Source organism: Epinephelus lanceolatus, chromosome 2 (genome assembly GCF_041903045.1).
Source record: "Epinephelus lanceolatus isolate andai-2023 chromosome 2, ASM4190304v1, whole genome shotgun sequence".
Taxonomy (NCBI): Eukaryota; Metazoa; Chordata; class Actinopteri; order Perciformes; family Serranidae; genus Epinephelus; species Epinephelus lanceolatus.
Genome location: NC_135735.1, coordinates 12,415,452 through 12,435,415, shown reverse-complemented (window position 1 = coordinate 12,435,415; position 19,964 = coordinate 12,415,452). Strand labels below are relative to the sequence as shown.

At 41.7% G+C, this 19,964-nt stretch overlaps 2 protein-coding genes across 15 annotated transcripts in view; one reads left to right on the top strand and one right to left on the bottom strand.

Moving 5' to 3' along the window:
* Positions 1 to 5,280: 5,280 nt before the first annotated feature.
* On the bottom strand, positions 5,281 to 8,259 carry senp8 (SUMO peptidase family member, NEDD8 specific). Its single transcript, XM_033617749.2, has 2 exons — positions 8,169 to 8,259; positions 5,281 to 6,694 (listed from the first exon to the last, which is right to left on the bottom strand). The coding sequence occupies exon 2, from the start codon at positions 6,671 to 6,673 to the stop codon at positions 6,008 to 6,010; it is 666 nt and encodes a 221-aa protein (XP_033473640.1). The 5' UTR covers positions 6,674 to 6,694; positions 8,169 to 8,259; the 3' UTR covers positions 5,281 to 6,007.
* Positions 8,260 to 11,019: 2,760 nt separating this feature from the next.
* myo9aa (myosin IXAa) overlaps positions 11,020 to 19,964 on the top strand; it is a 164,030-nt gene continuing 155,085 nt past the window's right edge. For 12 of the 14 annotated variants that reach the window (XM_033627395.2, XM_078174079.1, XM_078174078.1 and 9 more), the window contains exon 1: positions 11,020 to 11,421. The gene's annotated coding sequence lies outside the window, so the exon portion shown is untranslated. The remainder of the gene's footprint in view (positions 11,422 to 19,964) is intronic. The other 2 variants (XM_078174073.1, XM_033627135.2) reach the window with 1 other exon arrangement.

Here is a 19,964-nt window from a genome sequence, read left to right as displayed (position 1 = left end):
ACAGGATGCCAGAGGAAGGAGAGCAGAGGGTGGAAACAGTCCAAGCAGAGTGAATTTAAGAGCAGAGCAGGGCAGTCAGCCAGGTCTCGAGGTTGTGTGGCTTCTATTTCCTGCAACACAGCTACTGATGAGTCCTCCTGATTATACACTGAGTGTGTTCAATTAACTTGTAGTCAGAGCTTTTAAAAGTCCCCTCAGATTTTTAAATCCCCTCTAAACTGTGTCTAAATATTCAACAACAGGTTGCTTTCAGAAAGCCAATACAGACATGTATTTATCTAAAGTGTGATTAATCTTCACTTTTCACCAGACTAGCTTTTGCTTTCTAGGTAGGCAGTTACATAATAAAGACTGGACAATTATTTCTTATTTTCTTCCACTTCCACTTACTGAATGTCAAACATTTTTGTTCATTTTGTTCCCACGTCTATATGTGGTTAGTGTTTCTTTGCTGCATGCACAGGTTTAGATTTGGGAACTTTTCCCCGAACACCACCAGCTTTTTCGATCATATTCACTCATCTTTAAAAACCCCACAGAATAATTTGTTCTATGAATATGTACACATTATATACATGAAATTAAAGAAAAGACCTTCTGTTTTTAAACACACAAAAAATATTTTATTCTATCTTATTCCATTCCTTTTTTATTAACACTTGAAGTTGTACATTTTCATAAAAAAACAACATTTCGGACAAAAAGCTGAGAAAACTGCATTTTCAAGTACAAAATCACCTCTGCTAGTCCATACCCATTGGTAGCTTTGTCACCTTCTACCTATGCCAATCCTCAATGCCTATGTGCAGTTTCACATAGATTGACCACATCAGTGAGTAGAAAAACATGGGACAGACAGAATGACTGACTGACAGAATGACACACTGACAGTTTCCGTGATTATGTACAGCATACCATACCATGACTTAGTCATACCAAAAATTAGAAAAAAAACAACAACATTGGTCCACAGGGGGAGCCACAGCGATCGGTCGCATTTTAGACATTTTTAAGCATTTTTCTGTTGTTATAGCGCCACCCAGTTGCCAATTAGAGTTAAATTTCTCCAGTCACCTTGAGGCGTCCTGTTCTACATATCTACCAAGTTTAGTAAAAAATCGATATGGCGGTTAGGCCTAGATAAGAAATTAGCTCTCTAGCGCCCTCATTTTGTTTGATGGGGTCAATAATGGAGGGGTCCCCTCAGATTATGTGTGGTCATATGCCTACAAAGTTGCGTGGTGATCGGTGAAACCCTTGAGATGTTATACACCTTTATGTGATGAGCCACGCCCTCCGCAATATTCATTGCCTTATAGAAGCTCAGTTTTAGTAAGTTTTCCAACTTTTGCCAAGAGGGAACTTTAGATATTGGTCCCTAGATTATGTTCACTGAGTTTCATGCAGATCGCTCAAACTTCCTAGGAAGAGATCGATTTTAAGTGTTTTTCAAAAAATTCAAAATGGCGGAAAATCTATATAACCGGAAGTTATGGGCTCTTGAGGCAAATTTGTTCCTCATGAGGAGAGGCATCTCTGTGCAAAGTTTCATGTCTCTACGACATACAGGGCATGAGATATGCCCATTCAAAGTTTGTAATTTCAATCGGTTGCTATAGCGCCCCCCTTTGGCCAATTGATGTAATATTGCTTCATTTGCATCCTCCCATGACCCTCTACCACTGTGCCAAATTTCACATGGATTGACCAAGTCAGTGAGGAGAAAAACGTGGAACAGACACACAGACAGAGTTTTCGTCATTATATAGTAAGATCTTACAACAGTGAAAATACGGATTGCTGGAATATCTCGTCAATGGCGGGGTTAGTGTTAATATTTAGAGCATTATTTAGAACATGTGCATGTGTCCCCCATGTTAAAATTGCACCATAAATTGATGCAAAAAAGGCAAAACTTTATGCATAAAAAAAATCATCAGAATGCAGGAGTTTAAGTGTTTGACTCTCAAAATGTCCCAGGGGAAAACCCCAAACACAAGGTTTCATATATGCCCCCTTTCCCAGAATGAAGTCAAGTCAATTTTATTTATAAAGCCCAGTATCACAAATCTTGCTTCTCCCCGATTACCCTTCAACAGCTGACCTCAATAATCTTCTCATCTAAATCATCAACGTGTCTCTTACACCCCATCCCAACTAGGCTACTTAAGGAAGTCTTACCTTTAGTTAACACTTATTAGACATTAAACCTCTTCTAAAACCACCCAACTATAGACCAATATCTAATCTTCGCTTTCTTTCAGAGATCCTTGAGAAAGGATCTTTGAAAGGTACTTTCACTTTGACTTTCTCCATGATAATAATTAATTTGAGGAATTTCGGTCAGGATTTCGAGTGCATCATAGCACTGAGACAGCACTAGTTAAAATTACAAATGATCTTCTGATTGCTTCAGACAAAGGACTCGTCTCTGTACTTGTTTTATTAGATCTTAGTGTGGCATTTGACACAATTGACCATCAAATCCTGTCACAGAGACTGGAACATTTAATTGGCCTTAAAGGTTCTACACTAAGCTGGTTTAAATCTTATTTATCTAATCGAACGACAAAAGAGAGCCAGAGCCAGAGAGAGATGCAGAGCAGACAGTGTTGACAGTAGCTACAATAACATTCATTTTAGTAATAATATAATAAGTACATACTAATACTGGAATACAATGAATGCAGTGAAATGAAACATACTCCCTTGGCTGCATATCTGTCAATGTTAAAACTCTAAATCCTGTTCCAGCTGTGATAGTAACGCTCTCTTATAAATATGTCAGAGAGTCTGAATGGTGAAGCTGTAAATAAAGAACAGTTTGGCCTTCCTGTGAGCTTTCTAAAGTTAAAACACAATCCTGGATGACAGCTTGGACTGTAACTCACCTTCTACTCACAGACTGGGGAAATGATATCAGTGGATATTTTTGATGCCATTGCCTTTAATAGATGAAGATTAAATATTTTTAGAATTGGTGAAGTGAAAGTCTCTATTTCAGTCATCTGAACAATAACTGTGTGGATTTCTTGCAGTCAGAAAACAATGAAGTTTACACTTTTCCCCTCATGTGTTTCAGCTTTATTTAGCTGCGATCCATCAGGCTGCTCCAGTCTTGTAAGTATTATGTTCCTTTCTTTCAAACCACAACAGTAATACTGTATTAAGGATAAGCTATTGGGATCAAACTTCAATACATTTTAAACACAGATTAGCGAAGAGGGTTGAAAACTGTCAAAAAAGTTGAACGTTTGCCCAGAGCGTTTTGTCAGATACTTACTCCTGTTTACTTTTTTAAAAATCAGTGTAGCCTGATTTATGTTGTAATTTCATTTCCCTCTTTGAGGCAGAGTTTTTGAATCATTATTTTCTATTGATACATTTTGAAATACTTAAGTGAGGCTCATTCAAAATAACATCCAGTTAATCCCCTGAGACCTACTTTTGTCTTATTTAGGGGGACGGAGGATCTTTAGTGGGAGCTAGCAGGTCAAGAGTATGTTCCACATGTAAGTGATAAACATCATCTGAAAGCTGGGAACCTGAAGATTAGTTTGAGCTACAGCTCAGCTTTGTGTCAAGATTTTCTGGTCACAAATCTGTAATAAACATTGCGTTTTGGTTTGGTGCGTATTTAAAGTTTAGAGTGTATAGGGGCTTTGAACATTATGATGGAGGTGTATGATGGTCATTCACGGGCTGAATTATGTCTCATTGGTTATTGCAGCAATTTTTGGGTTGATAGCATTGCAACATAGCTGTGGTGCTAAATTTAAGCATTTTTTGAGGGATTGTTGACCATTTTCATCAGTACTCAAGAGGTCAAAAATGCTTAAATATAGCACCACAGCTGTGTTACAAATGGTATCAACCCAATATCTGCTGCAACAACTTATGAGACATAATTCAGCATGGGAATGACCATCATATACCTCCATGATAATGTTCAAAGTGTCTATATGGTGGTCTGTGGTGGGTCCCATTGAGACACCAAGACCTTAAAAACATGCTGTGATTTGATTTCAACACTTTTAAACATTTGGAGATTTCTCTTAGAATTGCATTTCTGTGACTGGACAGTGAGCATTTGTTCTGGTAACTGCTGAGAAACCCTCTTTTTTCCCATACACCTTAGAGAGTCATCCATCCTCTGAATGCCTGAGGTTTCTAGTTTGTGATTGTAAAGTTTCATGAGGCTGTGATTATCCATAAAGGTCACTATAGGTCAAAAAAAGTTTGAAGAAATGGTCTCACTACAATGAAATGGCTAATATGGGGTCAAACATTGTTTCACATGAATAAAACTGGCCTCACAGAATCCACTAGAGTCTCAGCTTTATAGTCATACCCAATTTATACAATCCCAAGACTGTTTAGGGACCCCAGTATGCAGAAATATTCAAATACAATAGGCGAAAATAACACATTTATACTCCATACTTTTACGTTTTTGCCCAGAATTGCATGAGAGTGAAGGGGGCATGTCTATAGCATGTCTCATAGGTAACCATTGAACCCATTTTCAATGATATCTTGAGGTGAGAGGTCAAGGGATCCCTGTCACAATGGCCATGCCCTTTTCCCCTCGCCAAAATTTAGCCTAACTTTGGAGCACTACTTAGCCACCTTCCCGAGAAGCTAGCATGACATGGTTGAGACAACTGGATTCCTTAGGTCTTCTGGTTTCAGATGACATTGGATTTCTCAGCCCACTATAGCCTCTAATGTCGGCAGGGTTTGCCGTCAGCCCAGTGGGTCTCAGAGGTTAACTTTGCAGATGGAAAATTTAACCTTTTACCAAAATTAGGCTTTCACTACCAAGGACCACGGCACAATATGTCATTTAGATGTTTGATTGTAATTCAGGAGGTGTTAGTTGTTGAGGACTGGTGGGTTAGGTGGTTAGGTTGATGTGGGAGGATGTACTGGAGATCAGGCAGAGGGAGACTCAGTGTGGGGGGATCTGGCTGACCCGAGCTGATCACAGGCCCCCAGACGGTACTCAGAATGAGACATGGGAGAGGTATGCACCACACTGAAAAAGAAGAGATGAGGGGAGAAGGGAAGAGAGGATGAAGGAATGATGGTGGGTATGAGGTAGGGGAGGGTGGGTCGAGGAATCTGAAAAACACAGCAGGATGGGTTGACCAGGTAGAAGTAGGCTTGGCTATAATTAGAGGTGTGGCCCTACTCCCGAACCTAAATTAACAGATTAACTTAATTTAACTTGATGAAAAGAACGACAGCAGGGACCTCAAACAAAAACCACAAACCAAATTTACCATTTTGTCAACAAAAATGTGACAACAATAAAATTTATTAGCTCAACAGACACCGAGTTTGATACTTGCTTTCCGTGAGAACATATCGTACATTCCACCGCTCCACATTGCCCTTTGCCCCATGAACAGTCACAGCCCACATTGCATGTCGTACCCTCATACAGCGATTTTCTTTAAAACGTTTCAAAAGTTCGTAGTTGTTGACGCAACGCCTTTTTTCGGCGTGAGAAACAGAATGAATATGTGACATAAAGTAGGAGCCAAAGTTAAGATTCACATTCTTAGCGTCAATTCTAGTTCATTCAAAATGACCCTGAGCAATAATCTGTGTAAACATTTCTACATTCGCCCCAAACTCATACAATGGAGAAAAGAAACGTCTGTGCCTCCTCTTTGACATGACATATCCTCCATCCTCACTAAATATGTACATGAGAGTAAATTCCTTTATAGGCATGCTGGTGTTCAGGTTTACATATTGTATGTTGCTGTGCATATACAAGGCATAAACATGACACCAAATGTTTCATGAATCATTCGTAACACTGCGTTTATTTTTTTTTTAAGCTTTTTTTTGTGTTATGGAGTATGATAGAGACTGTAATAGAAATAAAGGTCATATAGAGTTATATACTGTATTCAAGGAGTGCATTCAGATGCTCCAGCAGTAGATATGTAGAGGCTGACAGCTGTTCTGCATATAGTGAGGGGCAATCAACGTGCTAAGGAAAAGATAGCGAGCAGCAGAGGTCGTTCTGAGCTAGACTCTGGATCAGTCTGCACCATTCAGCCCTCTTCTGGGTGATGTAGGCTGGGGTGATGATTTGCACAGGAAGGCGTGGGGAGCCCTCCGCCCTGGCCTTCTCACACAAGGCCTCAGCGATACAGATAACATACATGCCGCAGTCATAGCTGTTCTGCTGCGACGGGCAGGGCTCCTCCACGAACAGCGCTTTTCTCCCTGCGCCCAAGAAAGGCTCTAACTTGCTGGCAATGCGCCGCGCGTGCAGCGAGTTGCTGCCGTTTTGAGAGTCATAGTGTGCAAAGTGGTTGGAGTTGTGGTGGTAGACCAGAAGGCTCCAGTGGGATCCCCCTGCTGTCTGGTTGGAGTTGTCGTTAACGGCTAGGAAGACCCAGTGACGAGAGGCAAGATCCAGCGGCTCCAAGAACAGGGCCAACTCATCGGGACAGGAAGCACACTTGATGAACTGGGTGACCTCTGGGCTGATGAAGGTGATGGTGTCCCCCAGGACTCTGAAGCGCTCAGCAGCAAAGTACTCGAAGGCGAAACCAATGACTTGGTCGTTGAGCCAGTAAGGTCCCTCCAGCAGGGACACGTCAGAGCGCCGCAACAGGCTGTCCTGGTAGCTCAGCACTACAGGGTCCATCCTCCAACACGGAGTGTCAGTCTGAAAAACACAGAGGAAGATTTTAGTCTGAAATATTTCGCCAATTACTAAGTCAAACATCGGGAAATGAATCCACATTGATTCTGATAACTGATTTAACTTTTTACTTATCGAATTAGTACAAATGCCAAATATTTCTCGCCCTACACAGCAACGTTTAATTGATTAGTTGTTAGTTATTTAACAAATCTAAAACAATTGGAATCTATTAATCGGTTTGAGTAATTTTTTAAAAGACAAAGGAAAATTCTCTGATTCAAACTTTTTAAATGTGAATACTTTCTGGTTTCTTTACTAAATAGGCCTATCTTTAGGTTTTGTACAAAACAAGACATTTAAGGAAGTCATCTTAGGCTTTGGGAAATTCGACATCTTTTAACACCAAACAACAAATCGATTGATCAAGAAAATGATCGACAGATTATTTGACAATTAAAATAATAAGTTGCAGCCCTGCCTCATTGTGAAAATCAACTACTTTTCTTTTTTTTCTTATGTGATTGCAAACTAAATGTCTTTGGGTTTAAGAGTGTGGGTCAAAAGAAGCAAGCAATTTAAAGATGTCACCTTGATCTTAGGAGATTGTGATTGTAATGTGGATTCTTACATCCATTTTTTTTCAATGAACTGCCAAGAAAGTAATCACCAGATTAATCAATTATGAAAATATAAATTGCAGCCCTTATGCAAGGCTGATATGAGTCAAAAAACAAGCAGTTTGCAGGTGTTTATTTCGATTACGGCAAATGAAATGGGCATTTTTATTTCTATATTTTGTGTTTTTAGTTTTTACACCAAAGATTAGTTGGAACCATGATCTTTTCAATAATCAGTAATGAAATAGTTGTCATACAGTAGACATTGGTCTGTTTTTAAACAGATAAACTGAAATCTCAGTTTTACAATGACACTTTCACTCTAATGTGTCACAAAAATCATCCTGAACATGAGTCAAACCCAATTATTGCGCTTCATTTGATAGTTATCCAAACAACTACTGAATCTGGGGATGAGGCTGTGTCGAAGTTCTAACGTTACCATGTAAAGAGAAGCCAACAGAACCAGCTAAACTTCACCGAGGAGTACACCGGAGTAATTCCGCTATGGTTCCATTTTGGTTCGTTGGTGCTGACCGTTAACGTTACTCAGAGACACGTTACTTGACTCCGTATTAAAACATAACGCTAATGCTATTATCAGTTATTTACAACGATGTTTGATCGGCCATAATAGCTGACAGACTCCAGGCTGCCGGTGTCCGGTGATGCCACTGCGGAGCATCACATTACTGCAATGCGTTTAGTTCATCTTGTTTTGGACGAAACGGTCTAACGTTAGCATTAGCTGGTTAGCTAACCGCCACTTTCACCATCACACGAAGCTAAATAACTCAGCTGAACAGTCATTTCACCCTGTGGAACATAAACCGTGTACTGACACATTAAAATACACGAGGCTGATTAAATGTCCATACCTGTAAAAGACACACTCAGATAAAAAGTATCCCGAAAACTGCAGTCTTATCCCTCATCGCAGTGACTAACGTAAACCGTTGAACGTTTTTGCGACAGTGATGCCTACGCAATGCGTCTAACTGACACGCTACCAGTCTGTTTCACTACCTGCAGTGATTTAAAAGTTATCGGTGTGTACATTTAAAAGTTGTATAATCAGAAAAACGGCCACGTATGTGAAAATCAACACATTCCAGGTCACTATAATCTCATACAAACACAAAGTACACACTCAGATCTGGTTGAAGCATCATTTTAAAAGGTGGGGTGTACTGGTAGTAATAGCAGACGTGTTATTTAGTGCGTACTTCCGGTTGTTTCGCTCCATCACTGGAAGGAGACTGGATACAGCGTTCAAAGATGGCGCCTCATTCATTCCTATGAGATATGCTCAACGGGTGAGTTTTCTTTATACATCAGTGGTGCATACGCAGAATAAATGCTCTGTCAGCGCATGCGCACCAGGGGGATATCGCACCAGACAAAAATATTTAATAAATGCTCTGTCAGGGCATATAATCAGGAAGAAATAATAATAATAATAACAATAACAATAATAATAATAATAATAACAATAATAATAATGATAATAATAATAATAATAATAATAATAATAATAATAATAATAACGGAATAGTGACACAAATGCACATCTTATTAGATGTTATATTAGATCTAATTGGCATTAGCATTAGTAGTATTATTATTATTATTAGTAGGCCTAGTAGTATTTTGACCCTCCCTGAAGCTACAGATATTTTTCCTTGAGCCTCCCTGAGTGACAGGTGAAAAATGCATGACCCTGTCTCCACCATAAATCAGTCATTAGAGTTTTAAAACCTACCCCTTAATGTTTGGAGTTAAAAGTTAAAGACAAAATCCTGGAGTTAAAAAAGCCTCAGTTTTCACTCTCATCATGCCTGCTGCTTAGTCAGTGCAAATGATTTATTTTTGGGCCAAATCACACATGATGTGTCCAAGGGTGGTCAGATATCTGAAAAACTGACAATAACTTCTGTTTTTACAGTTTCTGCCTGTCTGTGATTAATGGTGTCATTTTAGCAATTTCAAACCCACCCAGAAGGCATGTCTTTTAAAAAAAAAAAACTGCAGACAAATAAATACAAAATACAACCATTTCAACATCTATGCCCCTCACCTAAGCCAAAGCAAAAAACATAAGTCCCTCCCCAGTGCTTAAAAACTTATTTGGCATGCCTCCCCTTTTTTGCACCACCCCCCACCCCTCATAAGTAACGAACAGTCCCTAATGTAAAGTTAAAGGTATGGTTAATGACAAATCTGTAAAGGTGTTGCCAGAATTTCCTGATGTGAGAACAGTGCTAAATGTGTGTACAACTGTTTCTTAATACTAATCACAGAAATAGCCGGTAATATTTTCATATTAAGCACAGATAAAAAGAAGACAGAGAAGATTGATGGCATGCCCATAGAGGGGCACATAAGCACAGAGCAGGCATATAACCAGAGACAAAAGCACATAGCAAGGCACTAAAGCTACAAGACATATGCACTATTAATAAAACAATGACATAACCATATAACCAGAAACTTGAAGAACGTACTATACAAAAGTACAACATAAAACACAGCATAGACCAAAGCACACAGCCACAAACAAACACACAAAAGCACAAAGCGAAGCACATCAGCAAGGACAACAGCACACAAATGCAATTAGCAAGACAGTGACATCACCATAAAACCAAAGCACATTAAGGAAAACGTACTTAACAAAAGCACATAAGCCCAACATACAGTAATGAAATGAGGACTTAACCACTAGTTCAGATTTAGAGTATAATGTATTTAACTATTCATTTATTCATTTCCTTTCTTTGGTATAGTTGATATTCTGGGTTATCCTTTGCTTAACATAGGATAGGCAAAAATAAGCCCATAGCTTCAGGCTATTCCTTTTTCGATTATTGACTGTGAGAAAAATTGTGTGAAATAATCTTTGTTTCTCCAGATGTATGTTACCGAAAAAAAAAAAAACTTTTCAAATCCCCAAGGGGAAATTCAGTTTTCATTCATTCATTCATTCATTCATTTATTTATTCTACAATCATATTTCTGTGTGACTGGCAGGAGAATATTGTTGAATACTTTTGAAGAGCATCTCCTTCACTTTATTAATTTATTTTAATTTTTTATTTAATTTGATTTTTTTTCATATACTTAAATAATCCCCAAGGGGAAATTCAATTTTCATTAATTCATTAATTTATTCTACAATTATATTTCTATGTGACTATTGGTGAATACTTTTGAAGAACATCTCCTTCACTTTATTCATTCAATTTGACTTTTAATTTAATTAAATTATTTTTTTTAAATGTTTATATATTTAAATAATCCCCAAGGGGAAATTCAATTTTCATTAATTAATTAATTTATTCTACAATTATATTTCTGTGTGACTGGCAGGGGACATCTCCTTCACTTTATTCATTTAATTTAATTAAGTTTTTTAAATTTTCTATACTTTATTAATTCCCAAGAGGAAATTCAATTTGAATTTATTCATTAAGTATTTATGAGAAGGCATCCATATCTTCTTTCACCATAAAGTTTATAATTTCATCTTCATCTGAGTCTTTTAGTGGTCATAAATTGTATTAATCACTTTTAAATTTCCAATTAATGTGCATGAGAATATTATGACAGTGATGAAGACGGAAGTTGCAGTACCCAGAGCGGCCGCTAGGGCAGAGCCAGCCCAGCAGCCTGAGCCCTGGTCCTGGTCCTGGGGGCTCGGCTCATTGGCTCCGTCCTCCCTCTCTGTCTTCTCCCCGCCCAGGAGGAAGCGTGACCGCGCACAGCCGCGCGTCCCCGCCGCGGCCGCACTGATTAGCAAGGCAAAGTGGAGTTTTCAGCGACCGTCACCGATCCGCGAAGGACTGCTTTATTTAAATACTCAACAACAGCGAAGCCGGCACGGATCAATAACAACAAAATGCGCATGTATCAGGCGCGGACCTGAATGTGGAGGAGTTGTTTCGGAGGCGAGCGGCGGCACAAGAAGACGAAAACAAATTAATTCAGAGGGAATGCAGGGAATTAAATAGAGACTTAGGCATTTTGTGTGGCCACAAGTGTGTGTGTGTGTGTGTGGCTCTGTCTGCAAGCCATCCTGAGAGCACACGGAAAAACTTGAGTCCCACTTTACAACTGACTTCACGTCTGGAGGTAAGAGTGTGATGTTTGGTAGTTGGACACTGGTGTGTGTGTGTGTGTGTGTGTGTGTGTGTGTGTGTGTGTGTGTGTGTGTGTGTGTGTGTGTGTGGTGGGCTGCTCCACTGGGGGAACACTGAGCGGCTGTGGGGGCTGCAAGAAACCAGTGGATCAAGAAACTTGTGCTTTTAATCTGCACTCATTTGCAAGATGGTTTCCATGCGTTTGAGGTGTGTGTGGGATCAGTAGGTGCTTTAGTTGAATGGATAGTGACAAACAGAGGTGTGTGTGTGTGGTATATATGCTTGTGAAAAGTTTGCAGCTCAGTCATGTCTATAGGGAGCTGGACCTACATCTAAAGCCATAAAGACATGTGACACCCTGTAGAAACAATGCATTTTGATTAATTCATTGATTTATTTGGGACAGATTTCTCACTAGTTTGCACCAATATGATTCAGCTAAAAATCTAAAATTCATCTGTAGTCCCTGTGCAGGTTGTCGTGCATTAAAACAAACAAGGCAGACAACATCCCAGTGCACATACAGGATGATACAGGATGATACAGCATAAATACAGGGAACAGATCCAAGCACATATTGCAACTATAGCTCTACATAAACCAGTTATTTAAGATAATGCACCCAAATCTGGTGTTTTGCATTCATGTTCATCACAGGATGAAGTTTGAGTGTGTTGGCTGCAGCAGGGTGGGGTAAATGTTTACATGTATTATTTAGTGGAGGTCACTAAGTACAGCTTATAATGCAGCCGAGGCAATAAAGACTGCAAAGCTGCTGTAATTGTACAGGGAGGTCTGATGGGGTGAGGAAGCTGCTGAATCATGGGTGCTCGTCTTGGGACAGAGAGTCGACTTCAGGCTGCAAACTCACAGCACCAGATTATCATTCTGTGCAAGATCCCTTCAACATTGCTTTAAGATGTTTTGTCACTCCTTTAGAGGCTGTGTTCAGTGTGTCTGTGCTGCTCGGTGGTGAGTTTATATTAACAGTGCCATGTCGTACTCGCTGATTATTCTTTTTTGGCGTTTTAGGCCTTTTTATTATGGAGTTGTCAGGAGAGTGGTGACAAGAAAATGAGGGGAGGAACATGCAGCTAAGGTCCTCAGCTGGACTGGAAGCAGGGACGTAGCAATTCATGGTCAGTAACCCATGAACAGCCAGTGTGCCCCTAATCTTCTTCCAACACTGTAGTGTGTCTGTGGAGGAATTATATAATTGTACCCCTTTGAGATTTAGACAGAAGCGTAGATTCGGGGGGGGGGGGGGGGGGGGGGGGCGTAGAGAACATGTCCCTCTCAGTGTTTGGAACGTGCATTTTTTCCTTACAATAATGACATGAAAGTACTAGAGGACTTTTATTTTGACAAACTTAGACATTTGCACATTAAATTGGAGCAGGAAAGGCACAAAGTCGTGCATAAAACACTCACTAGAGGCAAGAAATGAAGTGTTTGGCGCTCAGTATGTCCTCGGGGAGAACCTCCAACCTCCCTTGTTTTATACGCACCCCCCTCAAAGTTCAAACAAAATCTACTTCCTTGGATGTAGAGCAGGATTGGTGCCTTACTTCAGCCAAGTTTTTGTCTTTTCACTTAGTAAAACCACTTATAATTGTTGCTTTCGATCCCTGTATCCTTTCATATCTGTGTCTAAGTCCAAGAAACTGACTTTAATTCGAGTAGCTCTGAGGTTCCCCCTGAGAGCCCGCGCCGCTCTCAGATCAGCACAGGTGATGAGAGTAAAGTGGGTCTGTCCTGCAGGAATGTGAGGTCTGAGAAGACACAGCTGCTGTGAGCATGAGAGGCGGCGCAGGCCGAGACTCCAGCAACTGGTCCCTGTCGACATCTGACACCCCACAGGCCCCCTCTGTCTGCTATTTCTAAAAGACTGGCTTCAGTTTGTAGCACGTCGGGCTGCGTCTGTGTCGGGCGATATCACCGACACCACCTGAGAGAGCGGAGCTGTGGATCACAAGGTTGAGAGCTCAGTTTGGAGCTAATCTGTAGGGAGATTTTGTGGCTATGTGAAGATTTTGAAGCACTGGAATAAAACAATCTGCTCCTTTAGTTCGACTTGGAAATACCTGGTAGAAAGCGTGTAACCTCCTAAGATTGAAAGTACACAAACTTTTGCCAGGAAGATGCAGCACTTCTTACAAAGTTTTCATCGTCACAGCTACGTAATCTTGGACTGAGGGAGCAGTGTGTAGGACTTAGATGCATCTAGCAGTGATGAACGCAGATTGCAACCAGATAAAACTTCTTCCATGTGCCAAGCGTGAACTCCTGGTTAGGATTCCTTAAGTGTTTGTTTTTCAGGAGGTTTTTACCATGAGCCCAATTATCCCCAGAGGTCTCCTCCTCTCCAAAACAAACAGATCCAGTGATTTAAACCAGTAAAAACACTGAATAAAGCAGTGTCATGTTACAAATCAGTGTTTCTTCAACACTGTTCGGCATTTTGTAGACAGGCCGCTAGCCTAGCACTGGCTAATGTGTGCTCACCTTTCTTCTCTGATAATTTTAGATTTAGATGTTCAGGAGGTTTTAATCAGGAGCCAAATCATCTGTGGAGGTTTCCTTCCCTCCACAACACATGGACCACGAACCACACAACGAGGCTTGAAAGAGGTGTACGCCACTTCCCACAAAAAGACTTGTGATCTATAAAATGAGACCTGATGGGAGTAACTTTGACCCATGCGTACCAAACATTTTGGAAACAGGAAAACCCAGAGTGGGGGATCGATTCTGTGCAGAGTTTGCATGTTCTCCCCATGTCAGCGCAGGTTTTCTCCAGGTACTCCGGCTTCCTCCTACCCTGGAAATCCAGAGTTCTCACGAGAGCACAATTTGAGTTTGCTCAGCGAGTCACTCTGGCAATCAGTAATGATGCTCATTACCCATGCCGTTGGAGCCGAGCTGCACCAATCACATCGGTGTATCTGATATAGGCGGGCCAGAGGCGAGCTAAACAGATGACGAGAGCGCTGCGACGACGAAGTCCGGAATCAGTCAGTAAACATTGCAAGATGGCTACGGATGAACACCAGTTGTTTGAAACGGCTTTGGCCGCTACAATGAACGAGTTAGACTTGGCTTTTTCTCTAAAAGAGGAACAGAAGACGGCGCTCGAGTCTTTCCTTTGCAAGAAGGATGTTTTTGCTGTTTTGCCGACCGGATACAGCAAGAGTCTAATCTACCAGTTAGCGCCGCTGGTAGCGCTGTGGATTAAGGATAGACCGATACATCGGCCGGCCGATATATATCGAGCCGATATTTGAGTTTTTTACTTGTATCGGCATCGGCCGATACACGCGTGGGTTCGCGGATTTATTTTTCCCTGGCATGACTTACAGACAGGCATCCACGGGCAGCTCTGTGTTGCCGGAAGACCCTGCAGCGCACATGCAGCGAATCCTACTGTGTACAGTAGTTGTTGTTTTATTCATGCGTCAGCTTAAATATTTGCTTATTATATAAAGACATTACTGGAAGATTTAAAAGCACTGAACTCTTTTTTTTTTATTTGAATGTATAATAGTAATAATAATACTTCAGTCATCGGCTAAGGGTGATGGAAAAAAATCGGTATCGGCATCGGCCCTAAAAAATCCATATCGGTCTATCCCTACTCTGGATACGTCACCCCGTGTATTGTTCTGATTGGTCGTAGTGTTATCCAATTGTGTGCAGTGATATTTTCAAATGCATGCTTGGTGCTGCCCCTCGAGTTGGGCCATTTGCATTACTCATATCCAGACCCTAAATCTTTCTAGATTTGGGTCTGGATTTCCAGGCTAGCTTCCTCCCACAGTCCAAAGACACACAGGTTAATTGGTGACTCTAAATTGTCCGTAGGTGTGACTGTGAGTGTGAATGGTTGTCTGTCTCTATGTGTCAGCCCTGTGATAGTCTGGTGACCTGTCCAGGGTGTACCCTGCCTCTCGCCCAATGTCAGCTGAGATAGGCTCCAGCCCCCCCGCGACCCCCAACAGAATAAGGCAGTTTCAAGTTAAAAATCTGTGTTTTTCCGATGCTGTTCGGCTCGACGCAGGGGGGCTGCGAACTATGGTGGCCAACACAGTGGCCCTATCTAGCCAGTGTTTGGTTTGTCTGTTCTGGGCTACTGTAGGAATATGGAGCTGCAACATGGCAGACTCTGTGGATGAGGACCCACTCCTTATGTAGATATAAACGGCTCATTCTAAGGAAACAAAAACACAATGATTCTCATTTTCAGGTGATTATACACTGAAGAAAACATACTTATTATATTGTATACCATTTCTGCCGATATATCCCCCTAAATCCTACACACTGGACCTATAAGTCAGTGTCCGTCTCTGGGAAACAATAAATACCTTAAGGCTTTGTCAGCTTATACATCATGTCCTGTCTCCTGTAACAACCTGGGGCGTGGCCGTACTGTTACATGAGTTCAGCTCAAGTTCATAAAAATTCATATGTCACATTGAAAGTGAGGCCACTGGCTGAACTTCCTCTTAATCAGTCACCAGTAAAGATGGTTGTCACACTGCAAACAGGACTGAGATTTTGTAAGAGTCATCTGTATAATATCTTACTTTTTCTGTGCTTCAGAACTCAAGTTCCATCCTTTAGCATGTGTCAGCTACATGTTGTCGTACATCTCTAAAAAAGGAGACACTTCCTCTGTGTTTGAGTGTGTCATAAATACACTGCAGCACACGTCAGATGCAGACCAGCTGAGGCATAAGAGCAAACCATCACTGCAGTTTTTAAACCCTGGTGTCATAAGAAATTCATCAGCAGCAGAACAGCTCTGTCTTTATATATAACCTCATGTTCTTATGACAGTGAAACGTGTCTGTGGCTTTATAGAATAATTCTATAGACCTTTTGTATGGCTATTAAATTTAGAGTGAGGTAAAGAGACTTATTGCTGCTGGGGTGACCACAGCAGTGCGTTTCTATTATAGATAATCAGCATATCAGCTTTAAGTTATTATTTTGGGGATTTATCATCATGTTGGGGTTTTCTGCTGTTATTTTTTACTGTTTTAACTGACAAACTTTTGTAAGCACATGATTTTGTAATACATCTCAAACTGAAGAGGGCAGATCTGGTTCATTTCCTGCTTAATGTTCAGTGTGACCCAGATACTTAGTGATTGTTACTGTGCTTAAAGGGAGAGTTTGCATTCTTTAAAATGGGGTTGTATGGGGTTCTAACCCATAGTATGTGTATTACGAAGAGTAGATGTCAGTCGGCACACCCCCAGTTTGGAGAAGTAGGTTGGAGTCTGACACAGAAGCTAAGAAATGTACTGCTGTGGATTGGGGTCCAACTGCACTCTCGTCAAAGCCACCAGACCCCATTGACAAAAACAGTAATTTTAGCTCGCTGAACACAGGAGCTGCTGGTCTACTGCTGCTTCGATCAGTTAGTCGGTTTGTGTTACTGTGTGACTTTGGTGAATCCGAACTAATCTTTGTACATGCCGAAGTCACACAAAAACACCAACAAAACAATTGACCAAGGAGCGATAGACCAGCAGCTCCTGTTTTCAGCAGTGTTAAATCACTGGTTTTCTCAATGGAGTCTGGCTTTGAAAAGAGCAATATATCTGCTTCATTTTGCCCCTGGAAATCACAGTGTGACATTGAGGTAGAGCAGTGAAAATATTCTAAATATGTTTTGTTGCTGACCCCTCCACAGCAGTAGATTAAATAGGCCTACATGCAATATATTACCACTGTTTAATAGTTGCAGTCTCTGTAAAATTGCAACCGCAGGAAGAAGGTTACAACAGTTACCATGGTCTGTATCCCCAGATTCATTTCTTTGTTCTTTATGAGCATGAATACAGACAGACAGGCCGTTTTGTTCTTTTTATAATCGAGGTAAAAACCAGCCCTGCACTGTGACTCCTTCACATCCACAGCAGCTCCCGTGAGCTCCTGCAGGGACAGAGTCTCTCACACAATCTGAAAATAGGCCTGACCCCCACCATCAGCCCCTGAGGTGTTACCTGCTGAACCCAGTCGCAGCTTGTGTTTTGGGGGCAGAACAGGAGTCACGTGCTGCCGGCTCACATGATCGGGATGTCCTGAAAAGTGTTGCGGCCTCATGATGGGATTGTGTGGCGTAAGTGATTGGCATGCACATGAAGTCATTAAAGAGGAACCTGCTTGTGTTGCACACTGAACAAAGCTCCCCTTTCTTTAGTAGGCCATTATATGAGGGAGGCTTTGGCCTCAAAGGCTCAGCTTCCCCACGTTTTGCATTTCCCCTCATTAACTCACTGCTGCTAACAGTAGCCGGAGTGAGACAGAGAGAAGAAAGTGCATTGTGTTGTTTTTTGCAATTTTGTTTATGTGAAAATGAGCTTAACTAGTTCTTTTAATTAAAACCTTTAAATGGGAAATGGAGTCAACAAACAATAGTGATCTGTTTGGAGGCTCAGTTTGTGTGGCCCTTAGATTAAATTTCATCCTCCAATGTCTTGTTTTGCAACACCGCAGAGTAAAAGTTCTCCTAATAGTCCTGAGCTACAGGTATTATTATCAGGGTAAACGACTGAGGCCTCCAGCTGCCAGTGGCCCCATTACTGCTGGGATTTGGCAGCGGAGCAGTGGAAGCTAAAGTTGTGATTTGCAGAATTTTTGTGTGTGTGCTGTGACACAGCTGTGACAATAGCTTGTGGCCCCCCACAGCCTTATGGTACAGACAGGACAGGGCCCACGGTTAATCCCCAGGCATGTGCTGTTGTGTAATGGTACACAATACTGTCCATTTGCAGAGCAGTGCTGCCGTGACACCTTTTTAACTATCAGCTAAAAGTGTGATTATCTCGTTGACATCTTAATATGGCAGCACTGGCCCCTGGAGTGTACAGCATCATAGTGTGTCATTGTATTGTGTTTAGGTTTCGTGACACCCACTCAGTGCTTAATATAATTTCAAAACCTTAAGGAAATTCTGTGATGTGTTAGTTTTTACTTCGGGGATACAGGCTGGTCAGGTTTTAAAGGTTTAAAACAAACAATAAAGCAATGGTTGTCAATGTCCTTTACCAACTGTAAAGCTTCTGCTGCATTTTCCTTTCCATGAAGTTAAAAGAAAGGGAAACACTGGTCTTTGGAAGATGATGGAGTTTGGAGTTGCCCTGAGGAATCTTGTGTTATCAATGAAAAACCTTCTATAATACAAAAGTTGTCCCTTCAATCAAGGTTGTCCATTGTCACCAATCCTGTTTGTGATCTTCATGGACAGGATCTCGAGGCGCAGCCGGGGGGAGGAAGGGATCCGGTTTGGGGACCTCGGAATTGCATCCCTGCTTTTCGCAGATGATGTGGTTCTGTTGGCACCATCACACCGAAAGAATGAGATCGCAGATACAAGCGGTGGAAATGAGTTTCCTCCGTAGGGTGTCTGGGGTCAGCCTTAGAGACAGGGTGAGGAGCTTGGACATCCAGAGGGAGCTCGGAGTAGAGCCACTGCTCCTTCGCGTCGAAAGGGGTCAGTTGAGGTGGTTCGGGCATCTGATCAGGATGCCTCCTGGGCGCCTCCAGCTGGAGGTGTTCCGGGCACGTCCCACTGGTAGGAGGCCCGGGGCAGACCCAGAACACGCTGGAGGGATTACATATCTCATCTGGCCTGGGAATGCCTTGGGGTCCCCCAGGAGGAGCTGGAAAGAGTTGCTGGGGAGAGGGATGTCTGGGGTGCTTTGCTTGGCCTGCCGCCCCCACGACCTGGCCCCAGATAAGCGGATGAAAATGGATGGATGGATGGACGGAATACAAAAGTTCAGCATCTTGTGGCGACCTCTAGCTTACCTGGTAGAGTGTGCGCCTCATAGGCTGAGTCCTTTCAGCGGCCTGAGTTTGACTCCAACCTGTGTCCCTTCACTGCCATCCTGTCGTATATATATTTTTATTTTTTAAGATTATTTTTGGGACTTTTTCCCTTCACGACAGGAAGCATGAAAGAGGGACAGAGCGGGGACCACCTGCAGCAAAGGCCCATTGGCTGGACTTGAACCCATGGCTGCTGCAGCAGGGACATTGCTTCTGTACATGGGGTGCCTGCTCCACCCACTGAACAACTGATCACCCTGTCATCCTGTCATACTTGAGTTGCCCTATACAAAAGGCAAAAAGCATGAATATCATTTTTATTTTAAAGGACAGGGAATAAATCTGATGTGAAGCAGTCTCGAACTGTTTTTGTACATTTACTTTCATTAAAGGTAAGGCTGTAGTTTAAAAGAGAGGGGTGGAGCTAAAGGAAGGGATGTGCCTCACCAACATCAGGAGCGCAGCAAGAACTGGCTTAAAAACTATGGGGAATTGTTTTTCCATTGCAGTGAAATTTTGAATGAGAACATTGCCTGTGTTGAGTAAAATGTGCTCACCAGATCAGATGGCGAGCACATTTTACTCAACAAAGGCAATGTTCTCATTCAAAATTTCACTGCAATGGAAAAACAATTCCCCATAGTTTTTAAGCCAGGGAGAAAGTCTCGAGCTGTGTAGTACCCTGCTGCTCTT

What these genes read in the sequence shown, in the direction of transcription:
- senp8 (XM_033617749.2), bottom strand. Translation starts at nt 6,673, where the DNA reads ATGGACCCTGTAGTGCTGAGCTACCAGGACAGCCTGTTGCGGCGCTCT.